Here is an 18,918-nt window from a genome sequence, read left to right on the forward strand (position 1 = left end):
TTACATCTTAAATTTCAAAGCCAAGGCAACGGATGAAAAACACGAGTCAGAGAAATGTTCTACTAAAAAATTATTTTGGAAAGTATGCTGCAGTTAATGCTTGCTAACACTACAATGTCATTCATGTCTAAGAATCGAGGCAAAGAAATGGCACACCAGTGTAATGCGTGTTGCCCCAATAATGGAAAAGTGCCCACAATGCTATAGCTTTTATGTTAACTTTGTAGCTTTAAGAGTTGAGTCACTAAGCACATATCAGCAATAAATAAATAAACTATGGTAGAACCTTTGAATAAACTTACCAAAATGTGTAATTTGTTTTTCCACTGGAGGGCATTGTTCATCTGAATACATAGCACATAATATTACATTATAAACTGAATGATCATAAGGTCCAGTGAATATCACCAAGGTTCCATTGACAATTTTCTGTTCTAATAAAGTGGATGTATCTGCTTTATAAAGTTGAAGACGGTAGCTGTCAATACATTGAATATTAGTCCAATTAGCCTGGATTGCACCATTGGCCAGAGAGGTTACTGTCATATCAAGGCTGTCACATAGGTGAGTACCTAGTAAGGAAATACAGAAAGTACACATTCACATCAGAATTATATGTTAAACTGTCTTATTTAAATATCTTACTGATGAAACATTTTTACAGATTTTACATAGCATGTCTTTTGAAAGAGGCATTAACAATCCCCAGCTAATCATGTTGGAGAAAAGCGTTCAACAGACTTGATTAATTCTTTATTAATAAAAATCAAAGGATGCAAAAGATATGGCACTCTTACAGCAAGATATCTTTCAGTTTTAAAAAATGCTAACACAATCACTTACTTAAAAACAAGCTCAGCGAAGGGCATTGTAAGCATAAAGCTAAATGACCACAAGAAAAAATGCATTGAGACACTACTCCCACTGCCTTCAATTGATGTTAACATTTTATTTTAACAGTGCATAGCCATTTAGAATCTTATTTGCTAAGAATAATATAAACTTCAAGGTATTTTTATAAGAAAAGGAAATGATCTACCATGCAGTGAAATAACATTAACAGAGTATGACAGGGAAATAGTTCCTTTTCTGTTAACAGAATCATACTACTCATTCCATTTTCATAGTATTTCATTAGTGTATAAACCTGTTTAAAATGCATTAGCAACTGCAATGATACTACCATGTAATAATATTGAAAATTGCCCGATTAGTGTGTGTTTATTGCCTATTTTGTGTCCTGTAATTATTTATTACAATTTTTAATACATTCCATCCACAATTAATACAATCTCTTTATTGCATATTTTTTTCCAGTTTGTATTTTTAATTTCTTTTTCTAATCTACTTTGTCCAGCGTAATTATATTGTAATGTATAATATCCCTTTTTTCCAAAGGTGAAACTAAAATGTCAGAAGAACTTGTATCATGGTCTGAACATTGCAAACCTTAATGTATTTTAACATTCTTTACCCTTTACATATTTTTGGAAACAGTTGATCTGCTGTGGCGACCTCTGATGGGAGCAGCCGAAAGAAGAAGATGCTTTCCATACTTTTATTTCTATCCTCCTCAGAGCATCACACTTTTTAACTATAATTACCTCTGAAAAATATGTATTTGAATAAATAATTTATTGTTTAATCTGGTTCTCTGTTTTTTTTTTTTATTTTTATTTATTTATTTTTTGCTATAACAGTTCCTAATTGCTCAAAACCGGTAAGTATTTTTTTTTTCTGAATTTCTGTTTAGTAACAATTCTCTTTCTATTTTTACCTGATGTAAGCACAGTAGAATTTTTGATTTTCTGTAATTATTCATGTTTTATTAGGTGTAACCTGCCTTTCAATTATTTTTAGTTCACCCCTTCGTTAGTAACTTTTACCTGAAAGCTGCAGAGTGATTACATGATATCCCCCTTTGTTATTTATTTGTGTTTTTATTTTATTAGTGCCTCATTCCAGTATATTGTCTTTTTCTATGCTTAACATGTCACCAGGTTTTATAGTCATCTTTTGACAATGTAATTCCTCCAGGCACTTCTTCACTCATTCATCAATAATAATAACAACCTTTTTATATCAACATAAGCAGCTGTCCTCAGTATTGTCTCACTTTATTTTTAGTACAGATCAAAGTTCATGTAACTTGCAACGATTCTCACAAACATTCTCCACATTGTTACCTTTTTTAAAAAAGTTTTCACATGTAGTTCTGAGTCCTATGCATTTCTGGTTTATTAGATCATCCACCACATATTTGTCACATGAGTTGGTTTTATGGAGAACCAAAACTGTTACGACCCTTTTTTAAACCAAACATTGTAAGCAAATAGCAATCCTGTTAACTATTTGCAAAGCTTATTCATGTTCTGGCTGCTTCTGTAAGCATTCCAGCAGCATACTACTGTTCTTAGAAGACATAAAGATTGGAATTTACAATTGCTTTTATAGAAGACTAAGTGACTGCGGTAATTTTTGCTTGTAGTTCATATTCAGTAGCAAAGCTGCAGAAGTATTGTCTTAGAACAGCCATACAATGCAATATATCATGTGTGTATTCACTGCTGAATCGTACAGCTGTTATCAGTTGACTTAGAGGCTGCGTGTTAATGCTAATATGATAGTCTGTGTTTTAAAAAGCGAATAAATTTTACAATGTGTGCAATATAACCAATTTTCCTCTTTATCTGTATCCCTTGCATGCTCTCCTCTTCACATTCCCTTGCATTAATTTTGCCTTATTTAACTGTATTTTCAGTTTGCATGGGTTTCTTAACTGAGTGTCCCCCCACCTGGGATTAAACTGCAAAAAAAAAAAAAGTCTATTTTGTCCAGTGAAACTGGCTATCTTTTAACTAAATCAAACCTCCGGGAAATGAGAAGATGATACCCTACAGCTTTTTGTTGCAGTAGATGAATTACAACTTAGTTTCTGTAAAATTCTAAAGCTTAGTGTTAAAAGATGTATGTGCACAAGGAAGTGTTCCCCACTCCCTGTTATTCCAGCGAAGTGCCACTAGATGGTGTCATAATACCTTCAATTAGCCTTACACACACACACACACACACACACACACACACACACACACACACACACACACACACACACACACACACACACACACTGTTTTCCAGTCCCAAGCATTCATTGTTTAAATTAGTACATTTTTGCTTTTACTTTCAGTATCCTCTCTATACTAATCACAACTCTCTATTACTTCCCAACAACCCTGTTTGTGTGCTTACAATGACACTCATTTAAAGCATTCCAGAGCTACTTAGATTAATCTTTTGTTAGATACTGATATCTTAAGCTTATTACTCACCTTAAACTGATAGTTTTTCAGCTCTTGTCCTTGCAAGACTGGGTCAATGTCACTCACTATGCTCACTTGCTTCTCACCCTGTCCCATCCCTGACCACCCCCAATAACATTAACCTTATACCTAACCTGACCCCTCCCACAGCTCTCTTTCACCTATCCCATAACCCTCTAATTATTCCACCAGTCATACCCTACCTTCTAATTATTCTTCCTCCCCACCCATTCTAAATAGGGCCATAAACTACTCCATCCCCTAAACTCTAGCTATCCTGCTCCTATTCATTCTGTTATCACACTGCACTCAATCACCGTAATGTCCATCACTACTATTACTATGATCTCACTTCACTCACTCACATTCTCTTTCCTAACAATAATCACAACTTTCCAAACACCCAGCATACCCCGTACGGTTTACTATCACAATGCCGACGTGCACTTGCACGGCTATGACGTATTCGAACAACAGATGTTTGAATACTTCATATTTCGGCAGGTGATGTGAGCGAACATTACCATTGCGAATGGACTGTGCATTCGCAATTCTAATGTTCGCTCATGTGAGGTGATCGCGGTACAGTGCTGTTAGGGAAATACATCCCTTTCCTCACTGTAGTGCGATCTCGGAGTTGGAATATTAAGTTGGGGGGTGTGGGGGGCTGCGGTGCAGGGGGGCTTGCCCCCCTGCATAACTGTGTGTTTAGGCTAGTTAGGTAGGTAGTTACGGGATGGGTGGGAGTGCTGTGTATTGCCAAAAATGTCGCGAGCGACATTTTCGACAATACACAGCTGTTTTCGACATTAGGAAAATTCGGAAATGTTAATTTCCGATGTATAAATTCGAAAATGCAGACACGTTTTGTTCTGATTTTCGAATTTATGATAGTAAACCACCCCGTACACCACCTGTACGACCACCACAGATGGATGTTCTTCTGACATCCACCCTAGCTTATTCACAGCTAATACCTCTGTACTATCTAAAGTAAAAATTATACCTCTCCAAAGACACCCCCATTATCACACCACCAGTAGCAACTACTGCATACCAGTTTGAGGAAAAAGCTGATATGTATAACCCAAATAATTTGACAAAGCATAATATCCCAGTGCAGTGATATACAACCCAACCCAGGCCAGCCCCTCCCCCAGCCACAGCAAACCTAGTAAATCTCTCATGCTATCAATCATAAATCTCCAAAGTCTTAGAAACAAGATACCTGAACACCAGGCATGAATTTCATGAAACAACCCTGATATTATAGCAGCTACTGAAATGTCATTGAAATCATATGTAAAAGGCATAGACTTTCTCCCTCCAGGCTACTCATACCTAAGAGCCAATTGGCCCCACAAGAGAGGAGGGGAAGTAGCAATACTCTTCCATAACAAATATACTTTAATTCCCTACTCAAAACCAACACCCAACTTATCCCCAGCAGACATAGTAATCTCTATATTAAAACTTTAAAATCATAAAAACATTTGCATAATTGCTCTGTATATTCCTCCAAGAAACAACATACCAATATTCGAGAACTTACTTGACTGGACATACCAAAACACAGGTAATGAAACCATCATCCTAGGTGATGTAAACATTGATTGGCTAGACATTGCCCAAAAGAACCACTCAAGAAACATAAACCTTTACAACTTCTCCCAACTAGTTCAAGACATCACCAGATTCCACAAAAGTAACAATTGGAGCTTCACAATAGACTGGATCTTAGTGTCCAACCCTAATAATATCACCACTGCAGGCATACTACCTAATACCATTAACAACCACCACCCAGTACATATCCTAAGCAAATCTACTCCAACCCCAGGCCAACACCAATACAAATCAACCAGAAATTTGAAAAGTTTCAACCATCCATATTTAATGAAATCTTAGCTCAAGTAATTTGGGACCCACTCAAATCTCTACCACTTAATGAGGCTGTTGAATCAGTTCTTTAACTCAACATTTCTAGACATTCTAAATAGGAAAGCACCCACCTGCCAAAAATGAATAAACATAACCGTGCAAGCAGGCACTCAAAATCAACCAAAAAGTCATGTCCACAAGGGATAAAATCTGGAAATCATGGCAGAAAAATAAAGATCCCTCAACTCTACTACAATACAAGCAACTCCATAACCAGACAAAATGACTAATAACCAGAGATAAAAACGCCCACTGTCTCCACCTACAAAGCCAACATAAATATAATCCCCCAAATTTTCTGGTCCTCCATTAACCAGTTATTACACCCAGGCTCTCAAAGCAACCTACCCCCTGACCCAGACAATACGGCCACCAAATTTTCCATCTTCTTCAATTCCTACTTCATTGATACCATAGCTAACCTAACCACCACCTTTCCTACAGTTATCACCACCACCACCAAGACAGCTGATGACCAAATCATGCCAGAAGACAACCGTACCCTTGACTCCAACCTAATATTCTCCCCCATACCCACTTCCTCAATAAAAAAACTTTACTTAAGCTAAAGCCCTGTACTCTGGCCCCTGACAATCTACCCCCACACTTCCTGCAGCTAGCTGCAAACTCTATAGCATACTCCATAAGCATGCTCATTAATAGATCAATTAAACAATCCCTAGTCGCAGACATCTGAAAAAGCATTCATTATCACCTTAAACAAAGGTGGCAACAAAACATACACCACAAACATTCAGCCCATAGCAATTCTCTCACCCCTCTCTAAAATACTTGAAAATGCATCCATACCCAACACCTCAACCACCTGCTTGAAAACCAGATTCTTTCACCCATTCAACATGCTTTCAGACCAGAATACAGCACCACTACTGCCCTCCTCTACTTCTTTGATATACTTAACCAGGTACGGGATTCTGGCAAAATAATCACTTCTCTTTTCCTAGACCTCTCCAAAGTTTTTGATACCATTTCCCACACTGTCCTCATCTCTAAACTGTCCGCCCTCCACATTTTCCCACCTACCATATAATGGTTCAGTAGCTATCTCTCCAATAGGCACCAATCTACCAAATGTCAACAATCTTACTCTCCCTTCCTCAATACTTCCACAGGGGTACCCAAAGGCTCCATACTTGGTCCTCTCTTATTTAGCATCTTTATTAACAACTTTCACTCCACTCTCATGCAATGCTCAGTAAGCCAGTATGCTGATGACTCTACAATAATATGCACTGCAAATCCCACCTCTGAACTCCAGCAAATCACCCAGAATGCCCTCAGCTTTACTGAATCGTGGATGCTTAAGAATCATCTTGCCCTTAATCAGAAAAAAAAGAAACTAGTACTGTTTACACCTAAGAAAACCACTCCTCTATATAAAAATCTCTTCATTATACAAGTCCAAGACAATACCACTATAGAAGTTGTCCCACACATTAAATTACTAGGCATTATTATACATAAAAACCTTAACTTTGACCTACGCATAAACAGTAACATCAAAAATACACACCAAATGCTCAGTATGCTCTACAGGCACCAACACTTTCTTAGCCTCTATACTAGACAAACCATTGGAACCACCTTTTTATTACCGTCTCTAATTTATGGGGCCCCTCTCCTCACTAATATCCAAAATTCTGCAAAATCCAAACTTGATATGTGTTTCTACAGAATAGCCAAATGTGCCACCAAGGCCAAATTTTCATCTCACCACTGTAGCTCACTGAAACAATTAGGCTGGCTGGAACTCCCCCGCCATTTCTCATTCACCCAACTAACTACAGCACACAAAATAATTTACAGACCCACAGACTGTCCTGCTCTCTCAACACTACTTGCCCAATACCAACCAAGCAGGCAACTAAGATCTGAAAATCATCTACATTTAAAAGTAGAAAAGTCCACCTTACCTGCTGGTCAACTCCTCTACTCCACCATCAACAAACTATGGAAGTCACTTCCTCCTTCTATAAGAAACAAGGCAGCACCATCACCTTCAAACAAATAATAAAAAATGATCTCCACTCTTCCTGGCTATGTACCTGCTCGATAACCTAAAGTCCTCCTTCTCCTTATATGATAACTAAATTCCTATGCTTTTTGCTACTCCTGAATGATGATATTTCTTAATAATTATTATTTTACATCACTTGTTGATACTGGTATAATAATGCTGATTAATGATTCTCTGTTTATACCTCTCTGATTGAATTCATCTAGCAACCAACAAAATTCCTGCTTTTATGTATATATTCTGTATATATTACTGTAATCACTATGTGTAAACTGTATCTACTTTTGTACCAATTAATGTCTAATATTTTCTGTATCTATCTTCTTATTGGAGTTTTTCTCCTCAGGCCTCCACTGAAAATTGGCTCTTTTAGGCCCAATGGACTTTCATGGTAAACAAATGCAATAAATAAATAAATAAATACATACATACATAATTATTGGAGTGCACAGTTTAATCCAGCACCAGCCCATAGCCACCAGGTATCATATGCACACCCCCAGTCTTCCTGATAACTTTAGTTTAAAAAATAAAATAAAATGTGATAAAAGGCAATGCTTGCACTATTATCTTTATACCCTAGTGCAAAAAGAAGAAAATGAAAAACACCTTTGATGATGCATCATCTCTAGGATTATGTAAAATCTGAGGTCATCAGAAGGGGAAACAGGGGGATCTGTATCATCCTCTTCATCTAAGTCAAACTTGTGAGATATGCTAGGTAAATTCGTATGATATTCCTTGCGTGTAGCCTTCCTGAGAATATTCTGATGGGTTGAGTCTCTAAATGAGGAAGGACATCTTTTTCTGATAAAATGGTCATATGGTATTGCTAAAACATTGCAGTTTGTCTGTTCTCTATAAAAGCTTGTTGAGCTTTGAGCTCAATGGCATGTCTTTCTGGTACTGACAGTAACATGAGTGATAAAAGTGGAAACTAACTAGGCTTGCATAACAACAAAGATTGCTGGTGGAGTAGTACTAAAAATTCATTAGCCTCAAGGTGACCAGTTCTGAGTACTCGGCATTCAATCCAGTAGCTCTAACACTGGTGATTACAAAGTGGAAGCCAGGTTTCACCATTGGAGGCTACATCTACTAATCCCAAGGCCACTACTAAGACCAGGAGGTGTGGTATTAGGAACTTCAAGCCTGAATGATTGGTATGAGAACCGTGGTTGTCAGTGATGTCATCAGTGTCCAAGGTTTGATTATTTATACAAGTTACAGCACCAACTCAGATGCCATATTTATTGACCCCAGCATTCCTGGGACCAGGTCCACAAATATATGTGTCTGATGAGGAAGTATTGGGTGTCCTGGGTTTTAGAAAATGAGCAATGATCAAATCCACATTCCTTACTGAGAAAGTAGAAGAAGAAGAAGGGAAGGGTCAAAGGAAGACATTGCCCAAGCCTTGAAAAAAGCTAATACAAAGTTGCCATAATCAAAATCAAAAATAAGTGAGGTAGAAACTTGACCATGTGGCAACGTTTTCAGCATTGAAGATTTACAATCTAGATTAATGGATTCTTCTTTGACTGGTTCTGATTCTACAAATTACAAAGCAGTTATGGCTGAAGATTAAAACTCACCAGCCAAGTGAGAGATGACGATATTAATAATTTTAACTTTAAAGTTTATATTACTGGAGGTTGCAAAACTATAAATTCTATGCTACCTCAAATGCTGCAAAAGAAAAGTTAGGATGCTTAGGGAGCTCATGTTTATTTTTAGCTGCATTGCCCTTCAAATTCTCCAAAAAGGAGGAAAGGGTAGTTCTAAAGGAATGGATGGTTGGCTCACCAAACTCTTATATTTATTTATATATTTGTAACAGACAAAACCTGTACTGAGAAGGATTTTTGATATAAATGCCTAGGTGTGTTGGAGGAAGCCTCACAAAAATAAAATACTTAGTGGAAGTGTAAGCCTTGCACAAATGCATAATTCTCTGAATGTGCCTGTTCTAGGCAGGAATATTGTTTCCAAGGTTCGCCCATAGAAACTCTACTTCCTCTTGAAAAACAGTTGGCCTCCAAAAACAATAAACGTGAAAAAATATGCAAAGATTCGTTTTTTTTTTTTATTTTTTTTTATTTATTTATTTTTTTTTTGGAAGAAAAAAATACATGATCATAATGTAAAAACTAATTAATTTCAGTGTATACTTTTTAATGAAAAGAATGTCAATAACATTTGAAACAAGCATCTATGAAGAAAGTTCCAGTTAAAGGAATCAGAAACGGCTTAGAAGGAATTAAAAGATTTCTATAACATCTAAATGGAAAAATAAATGTTTTAGAAAAATAAAACTTAACACCTGAAGTTTTTAAACGGAAGGAATGACTAACACTGTTAGAAGTGCCCTAGGCCCAAAACACAAAAAACAGCATTCTAGCATGACTAACACTGTTAGAAGTGTCCCTAGGCCCAAAACACTAAAAACAGCATTCTAGTATGACTATCACTGTTAGAAGTGTCCCTAGGCCCAAAACACAAAAAACAGCATTCTAGCATGGAACTTCCTTTAACATTGTATAAAACTGCAAACTAGTATAAATGTGTAATCACTGAAGACATAGAGAAAGAATAAGTAACAATTTATTCACAATCATAGAACTTAAACCTCACATTTTGAAAGAGCAGCCCAAACCTATTTATGAGTACTTATAAATGATAGCACCTCAGTAAAGATCTCAAGAGGAAGTGCTATTCAGTACTTTATTTTAAACAAATTTATTCAGTTTTTAACTGTGTAAAAGAGCTGACCATCGATGACCTTTTTCAGCAGTGACTATGCAATGACAAAGAAAATGGAATATACATGAATACATTAGCGTAGCCATTCACCCTACATGTTTTTGTTAGTTGGAAAAGTTGGAATACACAGAGAGAACATGAACTTGTTTCTGGAGGTTGAAAAAACTGGAATACACAGAAAAATGCAAATATATACAGGGAGAACATGCACACTCCACATAGAGAGAGAGAGAGTCAAGCAGAACCAACCCCTGAACCCTGAAACTGTTAGACAGAGGTTTGAAAGTGTGTGTTGCCTATTATTGCATTAGTGAAAGGTACTTAGTAGTATGGGAAGGTTATGCTTGCAGTGTGGTCTTGATGCCTATGACCTTTGACCCAAGGTGGACATGTTCTTACCAAATTGTGTATTATGTTTGGTGATTCCAACTACTTTTACTTCATTCTCTTGCCATGATTTGTACCATCCAGTATTGTCTCTGAAATGATTCATTTCTGTTTTGTTGCACCAAAATGGGTTAAAAATCAAATCAAATTAAGGACCTGAGGAATAAACTTACCAAAATATGTAAACTCCTGTGTCAGAGGAAGGCAGTTTTCACCTTGGAACATAGCCTGGATAGTTAAATTATAGCTAGAACAAAGCTGTAGTCCATAAAATGATGCAGAACCTCCATACACTATTTGTTGTTGTAGTGTAGTATAACCATCTAGAGCAGAGAGCTGTAGAAAGTAGCTGTCAACACAGCCGACGATTGGCCATGTAACTAGTGCATAACCATAATCAAACGTAACTGTCATATTAAAGCTTTTACATTTCTGTAGCCCTAGAAAAAGACAGAAAATATACTTAAATACAAGAATCTGACATCTTGGATATGTTCTTGCTGAAAAATTGCTTTCATAATGTAAAAACACATGACTTTCTGTACCCAGAAAACATTTAAAAAAAATACAGCACGTTAATGCAGTTTATTTAAATGTTCCTTATGTGTTCATTTTTATTGGTAGATTGCTCTGAAGAAACTTTTAGTGATGACCCAGATGTCAGGCAAAAGATATATAATGATTTTTCCTATCACAACACAGATCATAATGAAATAAATGTATAAACGCAGTATAATATAAAACTGTACAATAACAATAAACTTAGCACCTAAGAATTATCCTACACAACACTTTAGAAATGCCACTGGAATGTTTCCAAATAGTTTTTAACGACAATTATGTGGAGAGGATCAAGGCCTCATCTCACTAATCTCTGCTGAAACAAACATATAACTAGCCCAGATGCGGAGCTATGAAAAAGGTTCCCTACGTCTTTGAAACTCTTTATTGCATCAGAACTATTTGTAATTTTGGTCACATTCCTTTAAAATGAGATAGTTAAAATGCCAGGCATTCCTGAATGCCGGTTCAGCAGAATTTCTGTATGCCGTATGCTAACAATGTGTTTACTGTAATTTCTAGAGGTAGATAAGTTGCCCTCAAATGTGGCTGTTACAGAGAAAAATAGATATCTTAGAGGAGGCTTCCTTTCCCCAGGAAATTCCTTTATTTCTCCATAAGACCTTTGTGAAATTGCTATTACACTCTTTTAAAAGAAATCCCTATTACAAGATATTTTTACTTTGATGATAAGTCAATGGATATGTGATTCTAATTACAAATATGTGTGAGACTTTGTGTGTGTGTGTGTGTGTGTGTGTGTGTGTGTGTGTGTGTGTGTGTGTGTGTGTGTGTGTGTGTGTGCACACATACACTTTACAATAATTCCAAAATTAACATTTGCCATTATAGTACATATCTGATTGTTGTTCTGAAATTATATTTATGCATATTATCAAACAGAAAATAAGATTTGCACACCAAATATATTCACATTCCACACAAGAAAATTTAAACAGCATAATGATAACAGTTCCCATCAGATGTTAAATGCTAGAATTCAGTAAGCATTCAGCTCCTGAATTTAATACTTATTGATACCAGCAGGTGTAAGATTAAATAACAGTACAGTTATAACTGATAATAGCTGAAGATCTACATTTTTAAAAACATAGCTCTGTTCTGTAGTATTAAGAACCATTCTGTAATACTCAGACTATATTTCTCTAACAAGAACCATGACATTTTTGGGTTTGTTCTAGCTGGAGTTGTAACATTTTCTATTATGCTTTATAACAACTGATGAATAATGTTAACTGTTTTATATATACATTGCTGAAACTGATGGATAATTAATTTTTTACCTTTAAATTACAAAATTCAGATAATTATTTTGAGGGCCATCATAATAACTGAAACCATGACAGTTCAAATTATTTTATAAGTATAATCTAATAGTTTACTTACAGGTTTACAGAGCAGGTCTGAGACTTGATATAGGCATGATTTTGACTTCTAAGCAGTCTCTGTTGTATACTTCAGTCTTTTATCAGGTTTTATGCAGTACTGCTGGCATGATGTTTATAAAGTTTGATCAACCAAGTTTAAATAGCATTTATGAAGATAATTTGCCCAGTTAAACTACTAGTTAACTATTCTGATTGGTTAGTAAAATATATAGGCAATATGCAGAGGCTTGGTGTATGAGTCATCAGATAAAAAATAAAGACCCTTGTGATTCTTCAGGACCCACTGTCATATGCAAGGGATATGACCGCTTCATGTAAGGCTGTATTTGAATGCTTGGGAGAGAAGGATGCTAAGTGCCTGGGTGTAGGGGTGTGTGTACTGGCACACATCCAGTGAACTATATATTCCTTACTAAAAGCAATTTTCTATGCAGGCAGTCCTCTTCACTGTCTCACAAGACAGTGGCAGTGTTGTTGTTTTGTTGTTAGTAAAAACAGACATTTTAAACAGTGGGACAGCTCTTGACTAAACTCTGTAGGCAACAGTATGACTAAAAAGCAGTGAATATATAGTACTGATTGGAAGGGTAATGTGCTAGAAAAGGAATGAAGTCCCACAGTGGAAAGAAAAGGTACAGGAGGTAAGTTGTATCATGTAATTCAGTGTCTGTGTCTGAAATATGTTACTGCTAGATGTGAAAATGTCAGAAAATCATTAGCTGCATACATACCTCTCAACCTCTTAGGCGAAGAAATCCGGACAAAGCCTGACAAAATGGGGAGACAAAGACCCAAAAATAGGGACAGATTTTAAATATTGCTCTTATAAACTTTGAAAGTTAGCAAAACAGCAGAAAACAGCAACGGTAAACTGAAGCACGACTTGTATCACCAGTCAGTAAAATAAAATCACATTTATTTTCAAGTAGGTAAGCGCTTTCACCACAAAATGTGGCTTCATCAAACCATTTACAAGTAAAGTGCATAAACTGCCAAACATTTCCATTTATACATAACACCTCCCCCTAATTAAATTCAAATGTTTGTTGTAGCAAATCTATTCAGCACAAAACACCCCCTAGTTGCTTGACATCATAAACAGATTAAAACAGCAACAAATTAACTATTTAGTTGCTGATACATAAATAAAATCCACATTATAATACGCAAAATTCATCACACAATAAAATTGTATGCACACTCCATTTTAAAATATATGCATATCTCATCCTTAGCAGCATAAATTGTATTATGCATCTATAGATCAACTAGCTATCTTGTTGCTTTAGTTATATATAGATCATCACACAATAATAAATTTATACCATCATAACATAACATTTCCTACTTGGTATAACTGATTATATGGTCAAGCACTCGCTCGACTCATTCAAATCAGTACATCATTACTTACACATTCATGGATCAAGTCATATTGCACACATTTAAATGCCCCTCCAAGTCTATCCTGTGGTGTAGCTAGGTTCTTTCAAATGAAAGATATAGTACCATTAAACATGTTATAACATAATTGTTCAGCTTACAACCCTTGTATGCTGTCAAAAATCAATTGCGTCACTCAAATAAACAGTTTACTGTACCTTCTTAAACATAGATGAATGACGAGCCTATAATTGGTACCATGGCATATCTGTTTTTATATATAAACCACAGCGTGCATGTCACAGTATATAACCAGATATTTTTAAAATATAGAAAGTTAAGTATAAATAAGGAACATAATATACTGCAGTTGTTCAATTAAGTATGAATTTTGATGAGTTTTTAATATATATTTTTTAACAAAGTTGATTAATTAATTGTTTAATTGTTTTAAATTATGTGCTGATTGAATGTGTATTTAAATAAGTTGAAGTGAGTTTGTAAATTATTCTGATGAAGTCGTGTGATGAAAGCGTGTATTAAAGTGTATCCTACGCTATTTCTTGACTGGGTCAACATTATTGATGCTATTAGAAGTGTTTTTCGTTTCGTTTTGCTAACATTATTGAACTGACTTGTCTAGTTGAGTTCATCTTTCTCTTTATTATATAACCAGATATTATTAAAAAAAATGTATATATATCTATATCTACATATATGTGCACTTCTAACCCAAGCTATATGAAATACCCTTAACATACATAACCAACCATTAATTCCTGTTGCGTGCATGATCATATAAAATTGATCATATAGTTGCATAAACAGATTCACTTATATGCATACTTCTATACATATTACTAAATATTTATTGGTCCAGCTAAACTGTAGGACCAATTTCATGTTAGTATATTGTAGTTTAGAAAGTAGATGTATAATATTCTTCCTATACTACCTAATGTATATGTGTACATCACTATTTGCGAGGTAACCCCCTTGCTTCCAATACACTCCTCATAGATATTTTACCATTAAGTCCCAGGCCTTTTTCAGCTCCAAGTTTTAAAATCCATCTAAGTTCACTCTTTTCTGTAAGATCTATAATATTCCCCATCCTATTTCCAGGACTAACTTGTTCTAGGCCTATAAATTTGAAATTGTGGTTTACAATACTCATTTCATTATATTTGGACAATGCACTAATGGAGTCCCTATTCTTTATACTATTGGAATGTTCCCTCATATGCTCCTTGAGTGTTCCATTAGTTTTGCCCACATAGAATCTTAAGCAGCAGTCACATTGTGCCAAGTATACTATATTCCTACTATTACAATCCATCAGGTTATACACTTTATATACTACTTGGGTTTTAGGATGTACAAACTGATTAGTTTGTTTAATAAATTGGCACATATTGCAGTGACTGCACTTCCTAGTTCCTGTCATCGTCAAACCAGATATTTTTATTATTTCTTTCGGATAACACAGCATCCTTTTAAGATTTTTTCTATGCTTAAAGCAGAAGTTTGGTTCTTCCCCCACCTCTGCTTTAATTTTATTATAAGTCATTAACAGTGGCCAATGTTTATAGAACACATTCTTAACTCTATTAATGTCACTAGTGTATGGTATCGTGACTTTAACCAAATCTACTTTATTATGCATTGCTGTTAAATTCTCCACTTGTAAGGTTATATTCAGACTTTCAGAAAAATAAGGTTTAGCTCTACTGTCTCTCATTGTTCTAACTTCTTGTAAAACTGGTACTACTTCTGTATCTTGGTATCCCCTTTTATATAAAATTTTCTCTAGTTGAACAAGACCTTCAGTAAACACATTATCCTGATTACTCAAACATGATACACACATCCCTTGTCCTTTCACTATATTCCTACATTTTTTCCTTGGATGCATGCTAGACCCATGCAAAAGTGTGTTAGTATAGCAGTCTTTGTGATATATCCTAGTCTCAAACAACTCTTGTGCATTTATTGAAACAAAAACATCCAGGAATGCTATCCCCTTTATAGAATATTTCAGTTCAAACTTCAGAAAGTTTGTTGTATTTTCTATTACTTCTGCAAAAGTTATAAGTAGCGAGAGGGGACCTACCCATACAAGAAAAATATCATCCACAAAACGATGATAGAAACTCACATATTTATTGTATAGCTCAAGTGGAAACATACATTCCATCTCCCACTGTGCCATAACTGCATTGGCGTAGCTATTGGCACAAGTGCCCATAGCTACACCTTCTCGTTGGAGATAGTATGTACCATCAAAGACAAATACATTGTTCTTAAGTGCTATGTCCATAAACATACATGTAGTATCTGGCAACATTTTATTATATCCTCTTTTCATTGTAAAACAATTTCTTAATAGGTGTAGGCCTTCCTCATTAGGAATTGAGGTGAATAGGGATGCCACATCAAGTGTTACTACATACATGTTCTCACTATTATTTGGTACCTGACTGAATATAAAGAGGCTTTCCAGGAAATTTTTGAATCTTGTAGCACAACTTCTACTTCATTTAAAACTGGTCTGACCTGCCTTTCAACAAAGATAGAGTATGGTCTGTTAGCCATCCTTTGCCTGCTACAATTGGTCTAAAGGGCGGCCTAACTTTATTTTTATGTATTTTAGGCCGTCCTTGAAATGTTGGAATCAAGGGATGTTCAACTGTAAGAAACTGAACCAATTCTAATAACAAATTGTATCTAAGCATGCTGTCATTGATATTAATCCTCATCAATTGTTGCATTGTATGTATTTCCACAAGGGTAATGGTTTTATATACTTTCGTGTCAGACAGCATATGATGTAATGAGTTGTCAGCAGGTCTAATAACCAGAGATGTATCTGTCTGGAGATGTTTCAGTGCTGCCTTCTCTTGTTTTGTTAGATTTACATACCTGTTATGTTGCTTTTTTGTTCCTAGACATATTATATATTTCATCTTCACATGTTTTTCCAAAAGCTTCTAAAATGGGATGGTTTACACGTGTATAATTGCTAAGCTTCTTATATTGATAAATGTTGCTATCTGTATCCATAGGAAATGTCAGTTTCAACATAATATTCCTAAGAAAAAGTTTTAAATCAATCAATGTATCTGGTAAATCAGCTGAATGCGCCGGTATAAATGAAAGTCCCTTTTGTAGAACTGAGATCTCTATTTCTTCTGTCTATTTGATACATTTCAAACAATGTATTGATTTAGTTCTGTTGCCACATCCTTTTCAGGGTTGGATATTCTGTGTTGTCCATCTGCTCCTTCCTTTTCATCCTGTTTCGACTCCTGGACCAAATGTTTGTCTCCCTCTTTCTTATCGGATTGGTAGTGGAAAAATTGGATATGTTTGTTGTTCATTATTGATGTTATCTTTCCTTCTCACTACTGGTTGGCCAGGTGGTATATCACTGGGCTGCTGTGTTTCTTGATTAGGTTGGCTTATATTAGTAGTTGTCATCTGAAATGATGTATCAATATTCTCTTGCATTATAGCAGCTGGGCTTTGTACATCACTAGTTGGAATTTGATTATATGTTCCCATTGGTCTAGTAGTCAAATGTTCTCTCTTATCTCGAGACTCTGAACTACTTTCACTTTCATTTACATAGTGTTCGGGTATAGTATTTCTCTGAGGTCTAGGCCACGAAAAGACATTACCAGCCTTAAAATCGGCTATGCCTCTATCCAACTTCATCCTTTTTTGTTGTGTTAATCTACGTTCATACACACTCACATTATCCATGGGAGTTCCCATAAATTTATCATCATGTGTAGCTGGAAATTGTGTATATAGTGCTTTTTGCTATTATTGTATGCTCTGTATAAGTTCTAATTCATGAGATTTAAAGAATTCATTCATGAGCTTTAAGTAGCTAAAGCTTGCTTCCATGTTAAGCTTCTGCCACTGGCTTAGTAGCTCAGGGTATTGTGCTCCATATGTTGGCCTTTTTAGTATTCGTAAGCTACGAAATATTACTTTATAATGTATGCATGCTTCAAAATGAAATCTTTGTAACCGCAGTCCTTTAAGCTTAAATACATAATTCTCAACTGTATTCACAAGCATCCTCAGTTTGTAATAGTCAACATTAACATCTTGGTAAGGTAATGCATTATTCGATTCACATTTCTCCATCAAAGGATTAATAGTATTATTTAACATACCCAATAATCCTGGATGTTGTTTGTTTTCCTGGATGTTTATGAACATAGTACTTAAGAACAATGTATCTGTCTTTGATGGTACATGCTATCTCCAATGAGAAGGCATAGCAATGGGCACTTGTTGTGCCCATAACTATGCCAATGCAGTTATGGCACAGTGGGAGATGGAATGTATGTTTCCACTTGAGTTATACAAGAAATATGTGAATTTCTATTGTTGTTTTGTGAATGATATTTTTCTTGTATGGGTAGATCCCCTCTTACTACTTATAACTTTTGTAGAAGTAATAAAAAAATACAAAAACTTTCTGAAGTTTGAACTGAAATATTCTACAAAGGGGACAGCATTCCTGGATGTTTTTGTTTCAATAAATGCACAAGGGTTGTTTGAGACTAGGATGTATCACAAAAACTGTTATACTAACACACTTTTGCACAGGTTTAGCATGCACCCAAGGAAAACATTTAGGAATATAGTGAAAGGACAAGGGATGTGTGTATCACGTTTGAGTAATCAGGATAATGTGTTTACTGAAGGCCTTGTTCAACTAGAGAAAAATTTATATAAAAGGGAATACCAAGATACAGAAGTAGTACCAGTTTTACAAGAAGTTAGAACAATGAGAGACAGTAGAGCTAAACCTTATTTTTCAGAAAGTCCCAATATAGCCTTACATGTGGAGAATGTAACAGCAATACATAATAAAGTGGATTTGGTTAAAGTCATGATACCATACACTAATGACATTAATAGAATTAAGAATGTGTTCTATAAACATTGGCCACTGTTAATGACTTATAATAAAATTAAAGCAGTGGTGGGGGAAGAACCCAACTTCTGCTTTAAGAATAGAAAAAAATCTTAAAAGGATGCTGTGTTTTCCGAAAGAAATAATAAATACATCTGGTTTGACAATGACAGGAACTAG

General features: G+C 35.4%; 1 protein-coding gene across 1 annotated transcript in view; it reads right to left on the reverse strand.

Annotated features, from left to right (window-relative positions):
* Positions 1-255: 255 nt before the first annotated feature.
* The window catches only part of LOC122795067, a 498,483-nt gene continuing 479,820 nt past the window's right edge, over positions 256-18,918 (reverse strand). The window contains exons 9-10 of the mRNA XM_044063642.1: positions 10,623-10,889; positions 256-572 (exon numbers count right to left, since the gene is read on the reverse strand). Of these exons, the coding sequence (XP_043919577.1) occupies positions 256-572; positions 10,623-10,889 (584 nt within the window). The remainder of the gene's footprint in view (positions 573-10,622; positions 10,890-18,918) is intronic.

This window comes from Protopterus annectens, chromosome 2.part1 (genome assembly GCF_019279795.1).
Source record: "Protopterus annectens isolate FY-2018-M chromosome 2.part1, PAN1.0, whole genome shotgun sequence".
NCBI classification, from domain to species: domain Eukaryota; kingdom Metazoa; phylum Chordata; order Ceratodontiformes; family Protopteridae; genus Protopterus; species Protopterus annectens.